The following is a 23,374-nucleotide window of genomic DNA, read 5'->3' as shown; positions in this document are numbered from 1 at the left end:
TTGTTATTTGGGTGTTTTTCTTCTCATGTGTTTCCTGCCTAGAGACGTTTCTTTAGCATTTGTTGTAAAGCTGGTTTGGTGGTGCTGAATTCTCTTAGCTTTTGCTTGTCTGAAAAGCTTTTGACTTCTCCATTGAATCTGAATGAGATCCTTGCTGGGTAGAGTGATCTTGGTTGTAGGTTTTTCTCTTTCATCACTTTAAGTATATCCTGCCACTTCCTTCTGGCCTGCAGTTTCTGCTGAAAAATCAGCTGATAATGTTGTGGGGATTCCTTTGTATGTTATTTTTTGTTTCTCCCTTGCTACTTTTAATATTTTTTCTTTGAATTTAATTTTTGTTAGTTTGATTAATATGTGTCTCGGTGTGTTTTTCCAAGGGTTTATCCTATATGGGACTCTCTGTGCTTCCTGGACTTGGGTGACTATTTCCTTTCCCATGTTAGGGAAGTTTTCGCCTATAATCTCTTCAAATATTTTCTCAGACCCTTTCTTTTTGTCTTCTTCTTCTGGAACCCCTATAATTCGAATGTTGGTGTGTTTAGTGTTGTCCCAGAGGTCTCTGAGATTGTCTTCAATTCTTTTCATTCTTTTTTCTTTATTCTGCTCCTCAGCAGTTATTTCCACCAGTTCGTCTTCCAGCTTACTTATTTGTTTTTCTGCCTCAATTATTCTGATTCCTTCTAGTGTATTTCTCACTTCACTTATTGTGTTATTCATCTCTGTTTGTTTATTCTTTACTTCTTCTAGATCTTTGTTAAACGTTTCTTGTATTTTCTGAATCTGTGCCTCCATTCTATTTCTGAGATTCTGGATCATCTTTACTATCATTACTTTGAATTCTTTTTCAGGTAGATTGCCTATTTCCTCTTCATTTATTTGGTCTTGTAGGTTTTTACCTTGCTCCTTCATCTGTGACATAATTTTTTGCAGCCTCTTTTTTTTTTTTTTTTTTTAAATGAGTGTGATTGTGTTCCTGTCTTACTGGTTGTTTGGCCTGAGGCTTCCACCACTGGAGTTTGTAGGCTACTGGGTAAAGCTGGGTCTTGGTGCTGATATGAGGAACTCCGTGAGACCTCACTCCGATGAATATTCCCTGGGGTCTGAAGTTCTCTGTTTGTCTGGTGCTTCGGACTCAGAGCTCCCACCACAGGAGTTTTGACCTGACCCCCAGCTTGTGAACCAAGATCCTGCAAGCCACGTGGGGTGGCACACACACAAAAAATATAGAGAACATTAACAAAGTAAAAAATAAAATTAGACTAGGAAACAGATATGTTAGAAAGAATATAAAAATAAAAATATAGATGAAACAACAACCGGAAGGTACAGCAGTACCACAATAGTAAAAAAGAGGAGGAGGGAAAAGAAAAAAAAAAAAAAAAAAAAAAGACAGGGGGGTGGGGGGGCAAGGCCTTGGCTGTAGGGGGCGGGGCCTAAGCATGGGCAAGGTTTGGGTTTTCTGCAGGGCCAATGCTCAGGACCCACAGGGCTGGAAAAGTCCCTGGGGGCTGTTGGGGGGTGGGACCTAGGCTCAAGTAACAGAAGGGGCCCAGGCGTGCCCCCCACCCCTGGTCTCAGAGGGCACGGGACCTCGCCTGGAAGCCCAGCAGGTTTCCAGGGCTCCAGTGGGCAGGGAAAATGCCCTTCTCTCCTCTCTTGCTCCTCCAGTCTGGGAGGGTCCCTCCTGCCTGCCTCTCCTGATCTCCCCAGCCTCCCTCCTATGGCCACGAGGACCCATGCAGCCTGGAGGGGCTTTGGAGGGCAGGGGACGGGCCTGGGAGCTCAGCAGGCTCCCTGGCCTGAGTGGGCGGGGCAGTCGCCCTCTGCTCCTCTCCCGCTCCTCCCAGAGGGCCCCTCCCGCCTGTGTGTTCTGATCTCCCTGACGTCAGGGGCATAGATCCTGTCTGGCCTCCACTTCTCCTCCCCACCTCAGTCCCTCTGCATCCTACCGGTTCACTTTAGGGTTCCTTCCGTCTCCTTGGGCATCAGAGTTCCCCACCAGCGGCCAGCAGGCACCCTAGTTGTGGGGAGATGGTAACTCCCCGTCTTCCCACACCGCCATCTTGACTCTGCCTTTCAATTTTTTTTAATCCATACCCTGTATGTTACACATACTTTTCTCATAGGAATACCTATTTAGAATTAAAGTTTAGATGTAACTTGATTTCTAGTTTTGGCTTGCCTTGTATGGTGTAGTGTCTCAGTCACCTTATATTTCAGACAAAAACTTGAACTTCTGAAGACCAATATGTTCTGCAAATGCAAAGCATAATGATTATAATGAGGGTATCAATTCATATATTAATTGATTTAAACTCTATTACTGTATTAATAAATGTACTTTCCATTTCCCACAAGCTGTTTCCCTCTTGAATGTGCCTCATATCAATTTTCTATAAAATTAAGTTGCATACAACAGCTCATTTATTTTGTTGACGTTATTTCTCTCTCCTTTCCTTCTTTAAATATCCGTTGAGTGGCTGATAGGGAGCTCAGAGAGACATACTTGCCCACAGAAGAGTTGTTCTGTCTTAAACAGCCCCTCCCAGTGTACCTATACAATATAGTACTGAGCTCACTATGTACTCAGTAAATATTTATTAATATGAATTTGACATTATCAATAATTTTATCATTTATTTCATTTGATCATTTATTTCAGTGGTGAAGGGTAAGTAGTGTCTATTGGTAGAGTACTCTTACTTTCCAAGTTCTGTGTCTACCCTGACCTCAAAGAAAGGAACAACCTTCAAAGCTTATTTGAAGCTATTCATTTGTTCATTCATGCAAACTTATGTATGGAGAAAATGTATAGTGGAGGGAAGGGAAAAAGTCAGGATACTCTTCTGCTTCTTTCCTGCTATGCTTAAAATTAATCATGTAAGTCTTTACTAAATTTGCCTCAAAGATTAAATGAGAAAAAGATTTTAGGGCTGTCTAGCACAGTGCCTGACACATAGTAGATGCTCAGTATATGCTAGTTTATTATAATGTAATGGACTAAAACTAGAGGATCTTACTCCTTTATTCTACATGATTCACCATCCTATTTTAAACTTTTCTTTTTTTTTTCACTTGAAGAATGGTCTTCGTGTGCTTTTTTTCCCTGAATCTGTTGAATGCGTTCAGTGCTTAGTTACCCAATAAAGTGCAGACAAGAACTTAAGGCTAGCGTTTTCCTTAAATCTCTTCTATGATTTAAGACTCCTCGGAGAAGGGATAGATGAGCTCCTACATCAACGGATGATGATTTTTATCTTTATCAAGTGACCCACAATTTGGTTACTGGTGCAATGAGAAATTAAGAAAATAGCACACTTTTATGACTGTCATTTCACAGTCACTCAAATCAGAACTGGAATGCCACAAAAACAACTCCCTGTTAGCCCAGAGAAAAAAAAAGAAAGAAAGTAAAGGGGAAATTCAGATTAGTCACAGAGAAGTTCCCCCGCCTGCCTGCAAAAGCTGCAGCATTAAAACTGAGAGTCCGCTCTGCTCTTTCAATCGCCTCTTGTCTCTGGTCCTGGGACCTTTGTGTGTTTTCTGATTGATACACCTTGTTTTGGCTTCATCTCCTTCTTTGCGGGGAAGAGGTCAGTCCTCCCTCAGGTTCCCTTCTGTCTCAGTTTTCATCTTCGCTGCATCCAGATTGTGAAGATGGAAGGGGTCCAACCCCTGGATGAGCACGTTGGAAACGCACCAGTACGGAGATTCTTGAGGAACAAGCTATTGCTGGTGTCCTCCGTAATTCAGGGGCTGGGGCTGCTCCTGTGTCTCACCTACATCTGTCTGCACTTCTCTGCTCAGGTAAGATGCACCACTGGCATGTCCTTTCCTCCAGCTCAGGCTGATGGCAGCTCCAGCAGCTGCAAATGGTCACTTGGAAATTATCTGACACCAAAATTGTTTTTTTTTTTTTTTTTCCCCTTTTCCGCTCAGCAATCGTAAAGTGTGGTCAAACACCCTTTTGTCTCTGTTTTCCTTCCTTTTTTTCAGCAGTGGCAGTGGTGGGGCATAGTGGAGATAGGGCAGGGGCACTGCTTCTGGATTATTCTTTTTCTTTGCAATGCAAGAATGCTGGTATTCCTTTATGAGCTGTCACTTAGAAGCTTTGAGTCACTGATATACCTACTTGGTTTACCTGTTCTGCTAGTAAGCATCTGATCAGGGAATTAATGTAAAAATGAAATAAGAAAGTCTCTTTACATTATTATACTTTCCTATCGTATTCATAAACCCCATAGGCTCTCAAGGAAATATGCTTTTTGAAGAATGCTAAATGTATCAGTATTAAGTTCTTTTAAATAGCTAGCCTATGTATTTTAAGGGCAGAGATGTATGTGTTCACGCCTGTATGTGTGCATGGCCAAACGTTTATCCTAGTAACTTGATCAGATATTGTTTCTCACAGCCTTTCTCTACCAATCACAACTTATAGACATCACATTGTCCAATACATTATGTAGTGGAAGATCATCATTTTAGTATTTCCCCCACTTAATGAAGATATTCTTTCCATTTTTCCTTCTCCTTATTATGGCCCCTTTTACATTATTTTTTCATTTTTACTTATTCATATCTACAAACATTATTAGCTCTTTAAGGATGTTCTTGACTGCAGGAGATTCCACTGAAAAGAAAAGAAAAGAATAATGTCCCCATGTTCCCTTGTTGGGGATAGTCTGATAGTTCTTGTTTCCCTGGTGGATGCTCTGTGTTAGAAAAGTCTCTCCCTGGTAAAGGTCAGACAATAGGAACTTTTATTTCTGATGGCCAGGTCAGAGACTGGGTACCTCAAATTAGATCAGGATAAGATGAGCAGAGTCCTAGACGACGCCTGGGGTTGTCTTCGCCGACAGAAAATAGGGGTTTTCAGTGCCTACAGGCTAGTGGGAGTGTGGTTGTGATCACTGTACTATAGAGTGCTCGTGTCCCCAGATTCCCAAGTGTAGCTGGTGTCATACTCAAGCCTGCAGACCAGTAGCACCACAACACACCCATCCTGTCCTCATCATGCCACACGTTTCCTTCTCTTCACAGAAGCCTTTGGGTGAAATTAGAGTAGGCGATCTGGGGAGAGGGTGTAGGGGGGAGGAGCAAAGTGTCCATGGCAGGATGCCCAAGACAGAGACCGGAATTAGGCTCTTCCGAGAAGAAAACAAAGAGTAACCCAAAATAGAACAGCTGAGTTTATGCACCAGGTCTGGGAGCCCTGAGAGTGCTTTTTCAAACAACCACAGCATTACATATTTCCTTACACTGTGGGATGATGAAAAGACAGAACATATGGCCCCAGTCAAGGTTCAACAATTAATTGCACTAGGGGTCTGAGCAGGAGAGAGCAAAAGGTGAAACAGATACAGATGTGTAGCCAGCTGGTGGCGGGGGCCGCCCCGAACCATCAGTACCCAAGGGATGCAGAGAAGAGGGGTCCTTTCTAGCAAGTCACCCAGCAGTTCTGTGCTAGAGCCTGGAAGGGAAGCTGAGTGCTGGCTTCCAGGATACTAGAATTCATGGAGCTGATCTTTGGAAGAGAATTAGCTTTCTCTGGTCCTGGCCCAGAAATGGAAGCAAAGATAGAGGAGGTATATTAGAGCTGTTTGCTCAACAAACGTGTTCTTGTATACTCTGGATACAGAACTTTTTGGGGCACAGATACTTGAAATTCTTAACCTGACATTAACTTTAACTTTTTTTCTTACTTCTATCTAGACTGTTTTAGCTAACATAATTTCTTATACTGTTAATAAGACCCAGGGCAGCACGTTGTGTCCTTAAATTTAATCTCATAAGCTTTGTTAAGGGGAAGGACAGTCATGTGTGTTCTCCCCAGAACTTGATCAGTCATGGTGGCAGCAGTGTGTGTGTGTGTGTGTGTGTGTGTGTGTGTGTGAGAGAGAGAGAGAGAGAGAGAGAGAGAGAGAGAGAGAGAGAGATTGATTGAGAGAGAAGGGTGTAAAGTAACTGCTGAAGAAGGGACATAGACTGATAGCTTTTCTAAATTCATAGATAAGATTGTTGGGAATTTTGGTTGAAGGATGGGGTAGGTGGTGATGCCAATCAAATCTCTACTTTTTTTTTTTTTAACATCTTTATTGGAGTATAACTGTTTTACAATAGTGTGTTAGTTTCTCCTTTACAACAAAGTGAATCAGTTATACATATACATATGTTCCCATATCTCTTCCCTCTTGCGTCTCCCACCCTCCCTATCCCACCCCTCTCATGGTCACAAAGCACAGAGGTGATCTCCCTGTGCTATGCGGCAGCTTCCCACTAGCTATCTAATTTACATTTGGTAGTGCATATATGTCCCTGCCACTCTCTCACTTCGTCACAGCTTACCCTTCCCCCTCCCCACGTCCTCAAGTCCATGCTCTAGTAGGTCTGTGTTTTATTCCCATCCTACCACTAATCTCTTCATGACATTTTTTTTCTTAGATTACATATATATGTGTTAGCATACGGTATTTGTTTTCCTCCTTCTGACTTACTTCACTGTGTATGACAGACTCCAGATCTATCCACCTCATTACAAATAACTCAGTTTCATTTCTTTTTATGGCTGAGTAATATTCCATTGTATATATGTGCCACATCTTCTTTATCCATTCATCTGTTGATGGACAGTTAGGTTGCTTCCATGTCCTGGCTATTGTAAATAGAGCTGCAATGAACATTTTGGTACATGACTCTTTTTGAATTATGGTTTTCTCAGGGTATATGCCCAGTAGTGGGATTGCGGGGTCGTATGGTAGTTCTATTTGTAGTTTTTTAAGGAACCTCCATACTGTTCTCCATAGTGGCTGTATCAATTTACATTCCCACCAGCAGTGCAAGAGGGTTCCCTTTTCTCCACACCCTCTCCAGCATTTATTATTTCTAGAGTTTTTGATGATGGCCAATCTGACTGGTGTGAGATGATATCTCATTGTCGTTTTGCAAATCTCTACTTTTATAAGACATGATATTAGAGTGATATGTATAGGGGGTGAAATAAAGCTGAAATGCTCATCGTTTTCCTAGTTAAATTGGATCTCTTTCATTGTAGGAGAAAGATATTTGGAGAATAATCATGATTTTTTTTCTTATTTCTTAGATTTAATTTTAAACTTCATAAAAACTTTTCCTATATGGATGACTCTGTAAAAAAATACATATGAAACTGTTAAACTCCATTTGGCAGTCAACCTTCCCTTCAATCAAGTTTATTTAGTAACCTTTGTTTTCTCACCACTTGGTTAAGTTTTATTATGTGAAAAGCAGAAGTTTTTGTTTTTGAATGTCAGAAAAAAAGATGGACCTTACCCACTCCTTATATAATACACTTTCCTCTTTGGGTCCTGATTTTCTCATCTGAAACATGAGGCAGTTGGATCAAATGATCAAGAAAGGGCTTCCCTGGTGGCGCAGTGGTTGAGAGTCCGCCTGCCGATGCAGGGGACACGGGTTCGTGCCCCGGTCCGGGAGGATCCCACATGCCGCGGAGCAGCTGGGCCCGTGAGCCATGGCTGCTGAGCCTGCGCGTCCGGAGCCTGTGCTCCACAACGGGAGAGGCCACAACGGTGAGAGGCCCGCGTACCGCATAAAAAAAAAAAAAGATCAAGAAATATCTCTTCCAGGTCAATATCCTGTGGGTATGTAGTTTATATATACATAGTCATAAAATAGGTATGAGGATCTGAGAAATACCAATTTAAGTAAACAGATTTTTGTGTCTAAGCTTCTGGATACCCTGGTTCTTAAGAAGGGACTGAGGGAAATCAAATTTGCACATATATTTGTAATCTGTATTTATTTATATACCATGTACCTATCTAAGTAACTTATTCTGAATTAGAAAATACCTTATTTAGAAAAGGGGAAGAAGTGGATGCTGTAGAAGAATATGCAAGTTATAAAATTGAGTCACAGAAATCAGTAATGCTGTTTGGATGTTTATTGGGACTGCCGTTTAACATATCAGGCTTCCAGGCTTCCCCATAACTTCACCTGGGAACAGGTGAAGCTGATCTATAAGGTGAGAAGCTTTTGCAAATTATACCCATGTGTCTCAGAGCTGTTGAAGCTGGGCGCTTGCAAGATTTGTATCATCTTTAGCAGAGTACTTTAAAGATGTGCTTTTAGTGATAATTCTTCAGCACATCCCACACACAGTTAACGCTCTACATTCTTATCACTTTTACTCCTGGGAAAGACAGAAGTGGAGGCATTTGGAAAGTGAGCTGACCAATTCTGTATCAGTGATGGCCAGAATTAGAAGTCAGTTTCTTGATGAAGTTTCAGACTATAACTTGGACTTTGTATCCTTTAGGAAGAAGAGGCATTTTTGATGAAAAAATCTTGTCTCAGATTAGCTCAAATTAAATGTGTCCCCATGTAATCTAACAAGTTTTTAAAGAAATTTTTTATGATAGACATGGAAATAATTTTCAATGTAATTGAATTTGCATTTTATAAGACATTTTATGGGGGCTAAAAAGAAACATCTGAAGTATTGAACTGATTTGTCACTAAGTATTTTGAGGCTGTTAAAGGAGGTACTACTGAAAATGTATAGAATTTTTGGATTTTTGAGCAGACATTAGACATAGTCCACTTATGGATAAGAAAACAGAAACTCAGGGAGGGTAAAAGCCGATATTAGAAGAAAGGTGGAAATTCTTTAAATAGACAAGAGGGATGATGGTGGGTGGGTAGAGGCAGAAGGCTTTCTAAGTAAAAGAGCAAGTTGTTCAGAATGGTTGGAGTTGAGAGTTCATTGGGGAAAGTGGAGGAAGATGAAGCTGAAAATCTAGGTGGGGGCAGGACACAAAGGGTCTTGTGACTCATGCTAAGGGAACACACTTCATTCCATTCTATGCAAAAGAAAATACAGGAAAAATTACCCAAATTGTCGCTTCTCCAAATTTCGCTTCTCTTATGTGGTCTACATATTGACAAATACAGAAAGTGAGTCTAATCTCACATAGCACTAGGGGGCACCACAGTAAAACTAACAGTTCTTGGATATCTTTTAAAGAGAACCCACTCTTATTTCCCGAGGAGTTAAGAACACTTTTCTCAGGAAGCCAAGTGCTCATCCATGTGTAAGAGGATGAACAATATCAAGAGGGCCTAATATTGTTCACTACTTACACAGTGATGATATTTTCTACAAGAAAAATTTAGATATGGGTTCTGACCCAAGTACTCAAAATAGGACAGAATAGCTTGGACAGGAATCATGCTGGAAAATGTCACATATGTACACATGAATAGAAACAAATATACACACTCAGAGGAGAGATGGGAAGCAAGCAGAAGGGCTCTTGGTATAGACCTTGGAGTATAACCGCCCTATTCCTTTTCTCTGACCTCAACTCCTAGCTACTAGCCCTGAGTAGACGTCTACTAGCCTTGCCTAGGGGCTGACCACCCTGCCCTTCCAATTCTGTTTCTTTTAATGGAAATTACTTCTGTGCCCTTCACTTTCAGAGAACCCACAGCTTCCCACCCACTTCAGGGATTCTCCATTCATGGCTCAGGAACATTAATCTTCTGGAATCACTTAGGTTGGAGGAGCCATGTACAATGTTGTTATTCCTATTTAGGGAGTGAAAAGATACAATTGAATAACAAAGTAGAAGGGTTATTTCTCACAGTCACAGATAAACTATATGGCATATGTGGTAGTGTTAGGATGAAATTGGATTCCCCAGCATCCTATGGCTTGTGCATTTTGTTTGTAGCCAAATGAAGGCTTTAAAACACTTCCTCATAACAAAAATACGACATATCTTCTCAAAATTTTAGGGGAGTCATTGAGGTGTAGGAGAGAGAACACTGGACCAGGAACTAGAATATTCTGGTTCAGTCCAGTCTTGTAGCTTGGTGACTCTGGGTGAAGTCCCCAAAATTCCGAGTGTCAATTTAATCATTTCCCAAAATTGGAATTTGGTTATTGTGAGGAACAAATGTGTTACAGAGCTTTGTAAATGTTGAGATTATTATTATTATTCATGAACATGCTTCCATAAGCATACCACCACTAAAATGTTTGCCTTATAACGCGCGTGTGCGCACACACACACACACACACACACACACACACACAAACACTCCATAACTCAAATCTCAGAAAGCATATTATAGGTAAAGTTAACCATACACACACACACACACACACACACACACAAACACTCCATAACTCAAATCTCAGAAAGCATATTATAGGTAAAGTTAACCATAACTTCATGGACTTTGACTTTCCTACTGTAATTTTTAAGGCTAAAAAACACCCTCTTGGTATAATTCTAGCATTTTTGAATATAGATGTCTAATTAAGACCTCATGGCTGTATTAGTGAATAAAGGAAAAATGAAGGGGAGAATTTATGAGGGTATAAAATATTATCAAGTTAGTGTCTGAAAGTGGTTCAGAGATCTAAAATGGCACACTTAGAACACATGGCCCAGGCTGATCCCATCTCCTTTACGTTGATGTAGTTCATCCAATTCTCCAATGACTTGGTTGCCAAATAGGGCAGAAAATTATATTTAGAAGAGTGGTCTGGTTCAAAATATTAGAAACGTTGGAGCTAAGATGAGCATAATTTTCTTTTCAGCAAACCTTTCATTCTGAAATGCAAGTTTGATGTGTTATTAATTTGTATAAATTTGTCTAGCTTTGATAACATTGAAAATGCTATTTAAGAACATACTTTGACAGAAAGATGGGCAAATAGACCCAAACTTTATTTCTTCCAATACTAATTGAATAAGGGCTTATGGATAGAAAGCGTCACTCCCAAAATGTTATATAGGTGGGGAGCTGCGGGGGAGCTGTTCAGTGAGTGTAAATGATGTACTCTCAGGCTGGGCTGCCCTGTAGGTCGCCACAGCACAACCCTAGAGAACGAGTGAAACTGTCAAGCAAAGATCAGGTTGAAAATGACAATTAACATTACAAAAAATGATAAGTATCAAAATAGTCATCAAGGGAAATTATAAAAACTTTGCTGGGTTATAAAAGAAGTTGTAAAACACATGTTTTACTGCTCAGTAATGTAAAATATATTGTGAGTTACCTGTGTGTTGGGTGCTTAACGTTTTTAACTTCCAAGGTCCATAAAGATCTTAATCTGACCCTGTATGTGGTTTGATGAAGACTGGGAACTCAAAGCTCTTTTTTTTTTGCGGGAGGTTGAGGGGCATCACTCCTGGTGCTACTTGCAATAACCATCTCTGGTTTTGTTATCGTTTCCCTACTTTTGTCCTCCCTTCTTCACTGTGACCTCAGAGGAAGATAGACAGATATTTGTGTGCAGTTTTACAATGAGGAAGTTTGAGGCATAGAGACTTGTCTAGGTCAATATAGGAAGGTCTGGTTATAAATTAGGACCAGGTTTAAATTCTAGTCCTGTTTCTTTCCGTTACACTTGGCCAAGACGCCATGGCTCTAAGCCGTAAGAATTTCGTCTGGCTGTTTTAAAATTTGTTTCCTTTTCTGACATTAATTGCTTTTTTTTTTTTTTTTTTTTTGCGGTACGCGGGCCTCTCACTGTTGTGGCCTCTCCCGTTGCAGGGCACAGGCTCCGGACGCACAGGCTCAGCGGCCATGGCTCACGGGCCTAGCCGCTCTGCTGCATGTGGGATCCTCCCGGACCGGGGCACGAACCCGCGTCCCCTGCCTCGGCAGGGGGACTCTCAACCACTGCGCCACCAGGGAAGCCCATTAATTGCTTCTGAAGAAAAAAAAAATTGGGGGAAAGATTTATAACCTGGCATAAAGGGAAGCAAGATTCTTTTAAAAAGGGATCTAAATCTACTTCCACAAATGAAGATAACACAACAAATGAAGCTTTAACAAGTGTATAATACAGCATAGGTTATTTTGATGAAACAAATCATCGCCATGTGTGATATATTCGTAGAAGAGAAAGGGAACTTGGATTTGGGCACTAGCTCAGTCATTTATTCACTCCGAGCTGTACCTTTTTTTAAAAACAATAAGGAGATTAGACTATATAATCTACCTGGGCCTTTCTAGTTCTATCAGACTGATTCAAAGAATTATTTTAATGTTGTAAGTGTGATTTCACACTATATGTAAATATCTTTTCAACCGTGTATTAGTTTCCTAGGGCTGCCTTTTAAGGTACCACAAATTGGGTACCTTAAAAGAAATTTAATCTTTCACAGTTTTAGAGGATAGACATTCAAAATCAAAGTGTCAGCAGGGCCATGCTCCCTCTGAAAGCTCTAGAGAAGGATCCTTCAGGATCCTTCTTTGCCTCGTTCTAGCTTCTGGTGACTCCCAGCAATCCTTAGTGTTCCTTGGCTTGTAGTTGCATCACCCCAAGCTCTGCCTCCAAGTTCACATGACCGTCTTCCCTGTGCGAATCTGTGTGTCCTCTCCTCTTCTTTTTTTTTTTGTGGTATGCGGGCCTCCCTCTGCTGTGGCGTCTCCCGTTGCGGAGGACAGGCTCCGGACGCGCAGGCTCAGCGGCCATGGCTCACGGGCCCAGCCGCTCCGCGGCATGTGGGATCCTCCCATACCGGGGCGCGAACCCGGTTCCCCTGCATCGGCAGGCGGACGCACAACCGCTGCGCCACCAGGGAAGCCCCCTCTCCTCTTCTTTTAAGGACACCAGTCATATTAGACTTAGGACCCACCCTAATCTAGTTAACCTCATGTTAACTAATTACATCTGCAAAGACCCTATTTCCTAATCAAGTCACATACTGAGATTCTAGGTGGACATAAATTTGGAGGGACACTATTCAACTCACTACCAACCATTTATTAATTTACTTATTTAACAAGATCTATGGAAAATAAGTTACCTGTCAGACATTGAGGAAACAATGGTAAGCAAGACTTGGTCTTCCTTGTCCTCTCAGAGTTTGCAATCTAGTGGAGAAAGAAGGTGGTCAAGCAATAACATAGTGTGTGATAAGCACTGGATAACCAAGTAGGGTACAGCTCTTCAGTAAGAAGTTTCACAGAGGGCTATCTACCTAGCTTCAATATCTAGTTTCTCAATTGGGATTATAAAGTGAGCATACTTTAATTTTTGCATAAGGTGCTTCGTTTCTCTTCCATTATTTAACAGGAAGGCTTTAGTTTAAAATGTCATTGTCATTATTGTTACCACCACCATCATCATTCCACTGCTGTTCAGTGATGATTTTTACCAGTCACCAATCTTAGTTCACACCAGAATATAGGTTGAGGGTTATTTAGCCTCATGCAAATGAGGCTAAGAGCTTCATTGCATAAACAACACAAAAGATATTCTTGATTGTTCATAGGATTGTCATAGGGAGCCACTTGGGGGAAAAAACTCTTGCTTTTGTTACAGCTGAGGGGTTTATTGTGTTGAAAAGGTCTTCTATTCAAAAGGTCTTCTTATCTACCAATAATCTGGGATTTCTCTTTTGAATGTTGTGATTTGCCTAATCTCTGGTACAGAAAAGTCCTTAGACACTCCTCATTCCACAGTGCTTATTCCACCATCTTAACTGAGGATGGACATAAAAATAAGGATATTAGAAACTGAGAAAGGGAAAGGACTTGTTCTGGCCTAAGACCATACCTAAGTGTTCCTATTCCCAGCCCAATGCCTTGTCCATTCTACTAGGTTGCCGTTCCAAGGCAATAGTGCCTCCTTTTTTATATAGCAAATGAGATGGGGAATGAGTGACTTCAAGTAGAAAGATATTGATTGTAATAATTCTGCTACCCCCTTTGTACTTAAGGATGAATGGGGCAATGTAAAAAACCTTGAGCAATCACATATGGTGTTGGCTCAAGCCAGTGTCGGATATTATGTGATTATGCAGCCACTAGCCAAGGTCAGGGCATAGTCTAAAGGGCTAAGTTCCACCTTAGCTCAGCAAAGGTTTATTTATAAATGCCATTATGTTTAAGGCATTGTAAGATTTATGATAATGCAGTGGGTATCTTGTAAACCAACCCTTCCATTTGCTTAGAGACTAGGGTGTTTTGCTGGAGATCACCAAGGTGGGGAAAGGAGTTATTTCTTTTTTCAATTTAATTTTTTTTAATTTATTACAAGATTATACAAGTAATATAATGTACAAGATTATATAAGTTTCAGGTGTACAACATAGTGATTCACAATTTTTAAAGATTATATTCCATTTATAGTGATTATAAAATGTTGGCTATATTCCCTGTATTGTACAATATATCCTTGTTTTATACATAGTAGTTTGTACCTTTCAATCCCCCCTTTCTTCTCCCCCACTGGTAACCAGTAGATTGTTCTCTGAATCTGTGAGTCTGTTTCTTTTTTGTCATAGTCACTAGCTTGTTGTAATTTTTAGATTCCACATATAACTGATATCATACAATATTTGTCTTTCTCTCTCTGACAGGAAAGGAGTTCTTAGAAATGTTTTGGCAGACCCCTTTGTCAGTGTACTTTAAGGATTTCCCCAGTAAATGTGGAAAGGGAATCCCAGATGTAAGAAAATCTTCCCCCTGAGGATATAAAGAATTGGTTGCAAAATTTTGCAAATCACAAAATTTTGAAGGTGTGTTCATGTCACATGGATGCTTTTGGTTCATTTGGTTGTTTACCTGAATACCTGATATTCCTCTTAGGAATCTGCTAATTTGCTAAGCATTTGAGACAGTGAAACCACAGTTCCTGTTCTCTGTGATAGAGGGGAGAGGGTCAGTTAGTAGAGACTTGCCATTACTAAGTAAATTTGACAAAAAAAGTGGAAGTGGTTAGAGAAAGGAGGCTATATTAGGATATCACAGGGCCTGTGTAGTAGCGAGGAGAGTAAAAGTTAAGAGAGAGATTACAGCAAAAAGGTGCAGGCAGCCATGGCGAAGGGTGGGGATGGAGAAAGAGAGAGTCTTGAATGACAGTTAAAATGGCTTTTCTTTGTTTTCATTAAATCTCAGTAGACTCTTTATTCAGCAAGATTTTCAAAGTCACACATCTTCATCTCTAAGAAATGTAACTTTGGGGATAAAGTTTTCTGTTTATAGAAGACTCTGGCCAAGGAATCAGTTTTTGCCCATTCTTCCTATTCCTTTCTCTGAGTGGGATTCTGAACTTCCCTGATCCGAAGTGTGGGCCCTTCCCTTTGTAAGGGAGTTTCCGCTGAGTACACACTAAGTCAACCAGGGTGAGAGTCTACCTTCCCAGCCCACTGTAATGGGTAAATATAGAAAATTCCATCTTCCTCTTCAGAGGCTCGTTGAGACACACCCTGAGAGCTTGTGAGGCTGTGCTTTCATGATCTCTCAGGTCTCCTCTGATTGACATGAAGCCCAGTGTTGGGGGAGGAGACATTCACATCCCAGTGGAGGTTGTACCATGAACCACAGAGTTCCCATCACAGATCTGTTTCCCCACCATCCTCCACTGACTCACATCCCATCCCTCTCCCACCTAGGATCTTGACTGATATCAAGTGAGGAAGGGCAAGGCCCACATAGTGATTGCAGAGCCCACTTCCTGGTTTCATATTTGATGAGTATCATTCCCTCCTGCCACAGATACATCTCCCTCCAGGACAAATGCCACATGAGTATAAGGTTGGCAGCCTCGTGCCACATCCCAGTGAGTCAGAATTAGAAACTCACACATTCCAAAGATGAGCTCATGAAGCAAGCATCACCCTTTTGGGAACATGGTACAGGCTGCTGGGTAAATGCTAGATATCAGACATTTTCCATCTGTGTTCTCAGACAGTTCAGTGCTCCAGGTGCTGAGAGAGGCCAGGAAAGGACATAATTCTGACTCTTCTTTGCATCGCCTGCTTGCTGCCTACTTTGTACTTGTCCTGCTGCCCCTTATCAGGACAATTGCATCTAATCAGAGCCCAGCTAACAGCTTTGCCAACCTGTACTACACAAACAACTTTGTAGGATTGACTGAGGAGGTCTTTCCTGGAGAATGTCTAGATATTTTGAGATATATCTGAATATTTTGACAACTATCTAAAACCTAATGTTTTAATCTTATTCAGTATTGACAATTAAAATAATTCAGATTAATTTTGAACCCTCAGACAAATGCTTTCATAGGGGTTTTTTACTCTAAAATAGAGTAGGATAAAGAGAAAGGATGTTACCATGAACTTGGGGTTCAAACTCAAGTTAATACCTGTTTCTTCTGAGCAAGTTCTTAACAGCACCGATTCTCATTTTTCTATCTGTAAAACATGGGTAATTACTATTTCTACTTAACAGTGTTATTTTGAATAGCAAAAAAGGTAATGCAATTGAGAAAGCATAACGCAGTGCATGGCATGTTATAAGTTCTCAATAAGTTTTTATTGTTTTTCTTGAATGTACCAAGAATGGTCTCATTGCTAGACCTTTCTTCCATTATAATGCCTTTGGATTATCTGGGTCTTCTTTCTCTTTCAAGGCCTAAGACCATGTCTTTCCTCCCTGAGTGGCCAAAGCCTGCAATGATTTTTCTGTTCTCTGGAACCTTGTGGCATACATTGCCTGTTGATGCTCACCAAAGGTTTTTTTGTAGAGGAGCTGTTTCCCCAGTTGACATACAAGTTGGTCAAAAATAAGGATTGTGTCTTCTTTCCCTTTGTGTTCTTAGAGTTGAATGTAATGCCTGCCATATAGCAGGTACTCAATAATTGTTGATGCTGTTTCAAATCAGCAATAACATGGCAATCATATAACTATTCAATCAACTATTGAATAGTGCTTACAGTAGAGCAAACATCCTTTGAGCACCAGCTTTGGGACAGGCATGCTTTTTGCCAAGGGCATGGTTGAAGATACATTTTCTGGATTTGGGCCTTCAGGAGTTCACAGTTGAGTGTGGTGATTCTCAAATCCTGAACCTTGGGTGCTTGTAAAAATGCAGATTACTGAGTCCACCTACACCTTCTGAATCAGAATCTTTATGAATAGACTGGCCATCTACACATTTTTACAAATTTTCCAGGTAAATCAAATGTACATTAGAGTTTGAGAACAGTGGGACAGCTGACCTTTTGTCGCATCATCAGCTGCTCCTAGACAGGACATGTGCATTATTCAGTCAATTGGTCAAATAGCCCATATATCAGCTGCCTACTGAGTACTCTGTTTTCTTGGCTCTACTTATGACAGCCCTCAAACCCAGGAGGGAAGCCTGAACTTTTGGCTCTCCCTATGCACTTTTATGATGAGGTCATCATGAGACCACCACCCTGCCAAATCTGCCGTGTGTGGCAACTTCTTCTTTCCTCCAACTTGGCACCGAAGTGGACACAAGGAATGGAATATTAATAAAGTCTTCAAAGAAATTTCTCCAACTTTAAATTTGCGTGGGGAGAAAGAAAACTGTGTTTTGGTATAATGCAAGTTGAACTGGATTGGAGGACGGGAGTTGAATCCCTTTACTTCTGTAGGCCTCAGTTTCTTCATCTGTAAAAGACAATGTTCAGTTAGAAGATGACTTCTTTTATACTCATGCTTCTGAAACCATCTCATTCAAACTTCAGGACTGTGCTTTGATTCTGGTGTGTAGACTTATAGGAGTTTCTCTTCCCCTTCGAGGATGGTACTGGCTCTTCAGACTTTGCATATTGAAAAAGCCTTATTGTGTAGCTTGTCCTTACATGAAAGCCCTCTGGGACCTTTGATATATTCCATTTTCTTTTAGTATCTGGAGAAGGTATGAGGATTTTGATTTTCTTGATATGAAAAAGACCATGTTTGTGCATGTGGGTAAAATTAATATTTTCTGATTGTTTTCTGGTAACCTTTCTTATGAAGCCAGGATTCTTTTGTATTGTTTTCCTGGGCTACAGAGAGCCAGAGGGATATTTTAGGAATTTTGTTGGACTTCATTTTTCATTTTATTAATTCCTTCATTCTGTAGTCATATATAAAGCTAAAATAATGTTATATAGACTAAATTAAGAACATGACATGGATCTTATCTCTCATGGGCATCCAAGAATAATAGCTGACATTTGTCAACTCCTTACAATGTTCCAGGTCAGGTACTGAAAATTTAGATACATTATCTCATTGAATCTTCACAACAACACTCTGAGATATAGATTTTACAGATGAAGAAACTAAAAATAAGCAAGGTAATGCCATTTTCCCAAGAGCACACAGCTAAGTAGTCTTGTAGAGGAGATGAGACATGTATCCAGTGGTGGTAGAATGAAAGTCAATAGAGTGATTAAAAATTTTATTTTACATCAAGGTTCACTCTTGGTATTGTACGTTTTATGGATTTTAACAAATGAACAATAACATGTGCCCACCATTAGAGTATCATGCAGAATAGTTTCAGTACTCAAAATCTTCTGCACTTCACCTGTTCATCTCTCCCTCCTCCCTCACCCCTGGCAACTGCTGATCTTTAACTGTGTCTATAGTTTGCCTTTTTCAGAATGTCACAAAGTTGGAATCATACAGTATATAATCTTTTCAGATTGTCTTCTTTCATTTGGTAATATGCATTTAAGGTGCCACCATGTCTTTCCACGGCTTGAAAAGCTCATTTCCATTTAGCACTGAATGATATTCCATTGTCTGGATGTATCACAGTTTATTTATCCATTCAGCCTACTGAACGATATCTTGATTGCTTTTGCTTGACAAGTTTTAGCAATAATAAACAAAGCTATTATAAACATCCATGTGAATAGAGTGGTTTTTAAGTACTTGCTATGGGAGACCAAAAATCAGGGATTTGATGTAGGCCTTGAAGGTGGTGATATTTTGATGGGTCGACATAGATGGAGGGCCATTCTTGGTGGAGAGAAAAAAGGAAGCAAGTATTTTTCAAATGCTTACCATGTGCCAGGCAAACTCGTCGGTACTTTCACATATGTTAACTTATTTAAGCTTTACAGTCATCTCCTGGAACATTCCGATAATAATATTATGCCTTATTTTCACAGACAGGAAAGCTAAAGCTCAGAAATGGTATACAACATTTCCAAATTCACAAAACTAGTGAAGTCACAATTTGAACTGAATCTGACTCCCAAGCCTATGCCCTCTGTTTTGTCCTACCAGGCTCTATTCAAGGGCAAAGAGCTTAGAGGAAATGGTTGGCTCCCGCATAAGACACAGAAAGGATATGTGTAGCAGTGATGCTTGACAAGGAGGTTGGCGCCAGGTGATGGAAGGCCTTGAATTGGGCACTGTGAGGGTATTTCTGGGCAGTGGGGTAGTCAGCATGAGGTGATCAGGTATGGAGGATGAAGGGAAAAGTTGTAGAAGGGCATGAAGCAAGAGGAAACGCCGTCTTATTTCACAACATTGCCTAGGCTTGGTGGTGTTGATGCTAGGAAGAAACTTGTGAGAATATGCAAATTTCTAATACTGGGTGACCTTCAGGAGAAGGAAAGGAAGCCCGAATCTGGAGTTGCATTTGCTTCTACCTGAAAGAGGAAGTCACGTGTGCTTTCCTTGCTGCCTCTCAGCATCTTGGTCTCAGAATGTCCTCTTGGTCATTACTGGCCCTACTTAGTCATCACAGTATTTTAGAACACTAGGAAATTTCTTTTATTTGCAGGAACCTTTTGGAGATTTTGCAAAGTCAGTCAAATAGTCAAACCACGAGAACTTTTAGGTCAGAGAGCTTTATGCAAATTTAGGATGAGGAAGCTTCCTATTTTTCTCTTTTATTAAAATTGACTTAGAGTTGCAACTTTTAAAATTTAAATCATGAACAGTTAGTGCTGAAAGGGATGTCTGTGATCTTTGAGGAATTTCTAAAGATGAGAAAACTGATGTCTAGAGAAGTTATAAAACCTTCCTAAGATGACACCATACTTGCCTGGCTGGCGATTAGGACCAGGTTGCTGCATGCTGAGCCCTGTGCTCTTTGTGCGACTGCGCAGGCTGCTTCTGACTTTAACAAGGTGGCCATTCAGGCTGGGACCAACCTGCCCAGACAGCAGTGGGGGTATTCATTTGCTCAGGGGATTATGATGATCGTGATTGGGTAACATGCCTTTTGAGAGGCCTTCTTCCAGAACATTGCTTTAAGCATGAAGGGCACCAATCCAGCCTCACAAACAGTCCGCAGAGGGGAGAGAGCTGAAGACTGTCAAGTCTTCCCAGGTCAACACCTCTCCATGTGCTCACCGCTGACTAATATCGCTCCAGGGGCCCAGGCACTGGCAGGGCTCAGAAAGGCTCTCCTTCTTCCTACACTGCCTGTTGGTTTAAGCTTGGTGAGGCTTATGATTTTATGTACAAGGGAAGTAGGGGATTCTTCATCTGCGTGGGCAGGCCCCAGTGGAATCTGTTTGACTGCTGCTATGAGTGTGCCAGGAAAGTGGGAAGTAGGGATTCCACACCCCAGAGTATGAAAGCAAATTCCTCCCCACACCTTTGGTCAGGACATCTTGCCAAAAATAGCCTAGTGGGAGGAGCTCTTGTCCTTGGCAGGTGCGGTAGGTGGTGGGTTTTTGTTGTTGTTGTTGTTTTCTATTTCCTTTTTTAGTAGGTAATACAAAATTTATAAAATATAAAAAAGTAAACCATGGAAAGTAAGGGTCCCTCCTACTCCTGTCCTCAGGCTTCCAGTTCCTTTCCCCAGAGGCAACATTATATTCTGTCAGATAAAGTCAGTGCCCACGCAAACATTATCATTATTTTTTGACACAAATGGTAATGTACTTTGTACATGATTCTGCCCTTTGCTTTTGCTTTTTTTCACTTAATATATTGATATTTTGGAGTTTGCTCCATATTGAGCTTCTTTGTTCTTTTAACCACCAAATTTCCACAGACGTTTTATTTATTAGCTTTCCTTTCTTCATTGTTTTACTTCTTCCTTGCTTTTGAGTACTCACTTGGTTCAGGTTAGATTTTTCACATGGTAAAAGAGTAGGGAAAGACCCAACGTTAAAAAATGCTACATGCAGATCTACTCATCTCTGAAGGATTAGAACAGTTTTTATTGCCTGTATGCCCTGAAAATAGGACACTTACTCCTGTTTTCCAGTGAAAAAGCGAGCAGTCAGGAAGCTTTCAGAATTCACTCCCAGTGCATTCTGGGAGTCTGTGGCCATGAAGGATTGATTGGTCACAGCCTTGTCCATGAAGGATCTCTATGACTGAATGGGTTTCTTAAGAAGGTGACTGTTAAGTGCTCTGTTATCCAGAATGGGAAATTGGGGCTTAGTGAGCCAAAACAATATACCAAGGAAGAGTTTGGCAAATGAGGACAGATCTTACTTAGATGCTTGCACGAAAGACAAGAAAACTCCTAACTTACCTTAAGAGATGTTATAGAAAGGCAAGGGGGGCAGTCAGGAAGGCTGGGTCTAATCTACATAGAAAAAAACAAATCTCTTGTCAAGTCATTCCCTTTACAGGCTACTGCATTTCTGCTTCACAGGATATGAATTTCATTTGTTCATTTTTTTTCTTAAAAATATATACTTTTTCCTCCTTTAGGTGCCATCTCAGTACCCTCCAATCCAAAGTATCAGAGTACAGTTTACCAGTAAGTATTGTCAAAAGTTTAATTGATTCATATTTTTAAAAGAATCTTCTCTCCAGCCTCTTAATTTCTCCCAGAACGCAAGATCTCTCTCTCTTTTCTTAGGGAAACATTAAATCCTGAAATTGTTGGAGGCTGCATATTGTTTTTATTAGGGACGAAGGTGTATAAAGAAGAGAAGGGGAGTAATTAGTTACCAAATATGTGCTTGTCACTGGATTACTTCATATTCCTCACTTAATCTTCCCAGGAACCCTTTGAGTAGGAATTATTCTCATTTTTTAGGTAAGAAAACTAAGGCTTTACTTCTTACAAGTTTGTCTGACTGTAAGACGTGTCATTCCCCAGTAATTCTATTATAGGACGGGATTTTACCTTAATGAGGGTTGGGGGACTTGAAGTCAAGGTGATACTTAACCTGGAGAGCAGTATTTGGATCCATGATTAATACTAGAACAACCACCAATGGTTTCTGTATGGATATTCATTTGTTAAGTCCTCCTGAGCTAAAGGAAAGTATATCTTGCCTTCTATAAGTAATCCTTACTTTCAATTCAAAGTATTTCCCATGGACTTGATACAAAGCAAGAATTACTGAAATGTGCCCAGCAGTGCACATTTCAGTAAAGTACCTATTCTTTCCTATCACTGAAGGACATGGGGCAGAGCGGGGAGTTTGAGATGTGGTTGCTTGACCATCCAGGATGATATTGAGGCTACCGTAGAAATAAAAAGAAATTTGGTTTTTTGATTTACACTTGAAATGGCCCCACACAAAGCTACGAAATCCATCATTCTGTGTCCTCCTACTCTTCCTTTTCTTTCTCCTGTGGCAACCACTATTCCCAAGGCACCTTCCAGGAAAAACTAGCAATAAAAAGGTAGAAGGGAGAAGTAAGTCTATGTTCTTGAGCTCTTCTACCTGCATCTTAATGAGCAGAATCTGAGCCCATGGACATTACTAAGCTTTACTTAGTATCACAGCATAACTAAGCTTAAGTGACTGTTGGCAAAGGCCAGTAACACATACTCTTGGTAGGTCTAGTGCCAGGGGCATGTGAAAATTTTTCATTTCATAATCAAGTGGAGAGAGGACAGAGAAGATTTAAAAACAATTGCTTTGCATGGAAGGGGGTGTGCAGGACCCGGGCAAGGGGCACTTCCACCACCATTTGCCCTAGTCTATCCATTGAGCAAGAAAGGAAGCACCGAATTGCCGATCCCTCCTGGTTTTGAAAAATCAGGGAAATCTTGAGGCTCCATTTCCTGCCACAGGTATGTTGTGATAACTGCCAGTTGCTATAATCTCTCTGCTCTTGAACCTCAGCCCCATCTGTAACTCTCTTGGCTACTAGTATTAGCTTTGCCTCATCTATTCCACAGGGAAAGCAGATTCCAACCCTCATGGAGAAAAACAGTATTTTCTTCCTTTCATTTTTCTTCCTTTCATTCTTCTCTCCCTATCTTTTTCTCTTCATGTGTTTCTAGACATATTGGAAGGCTGTTGCCCAACGCTGAGCTAAGGAATCTTTTTTTTTTTTTTTTACCCTACCCTCCTTAGAGTGTGAAAATGAGAATGGTTTCATCATCACATCCCCAAACAAGGATGGAACCATGAAGGTGCAAAACAACTCAATCATCATCAACTGTGATGGGTTTTATCTCATCTCCCTGAAGGGCTACTTCTCTCAGGAGCTCAGTCTCAGGCTTCAGTACCGGAAGGGTCGGGAACCCCTCTTCTCCCTGAGCAAGGTTACGTCTGTTGACTCTGTCACAGTGGCCAGTCTGGCTTTCAAGGACAAAGTCTACCTGAATGTGACCACTCACAGTGTCTCCTGCGAAGACATTCAGGTGAATGGTGGAGAATTGATTCTCATACATCAAAATCCTGGTGGATTCTGTGTCTACTGA

The 23,374-nt window shown here is 40.8% G+C and overlaps 1 protein-coding gene across 1 annotated transcript; it reads left to right on the top strand.

Annotated features, from left to right (window-relative positions):
- The first annotated feature begins 3,654 nt into the window (after positions 1–3,654).
- TNFSF4 (TNF superfamily member 4) lies at positions 3,655–23,374 on the top strand. The gene is made up of 3 exons (XM_007118212.2): positions 3,655–3,807; positions 21,418–21,466; positions 23,025–23,374. Exons 1-3 carry the CDS (start codon positions 3,658–3,660, stop codon positions 23,372–23,374), a joined length of 549 nt encoding a protein of 182 aa, XP_007118274.1. The 5' UTR covers positions 3,655–3,657.

Source organism: Physeter macrocephalus, chromosome 4 (assembly GCF_002837175.3).
Source record: "Physeter macrocephalus isolate SW-GA chromosome 4, ASM283717v5, whole genome shotgun sequence".
NCBI lineage: Eukaryota > Metazoa > Chordata > Mammalia > Artiodactyla > Physeteridae > Physeter > Physeter macrocephalus.
This window is presented reverse-complemented; position numbering and strand designations above follow the sequence as displayed.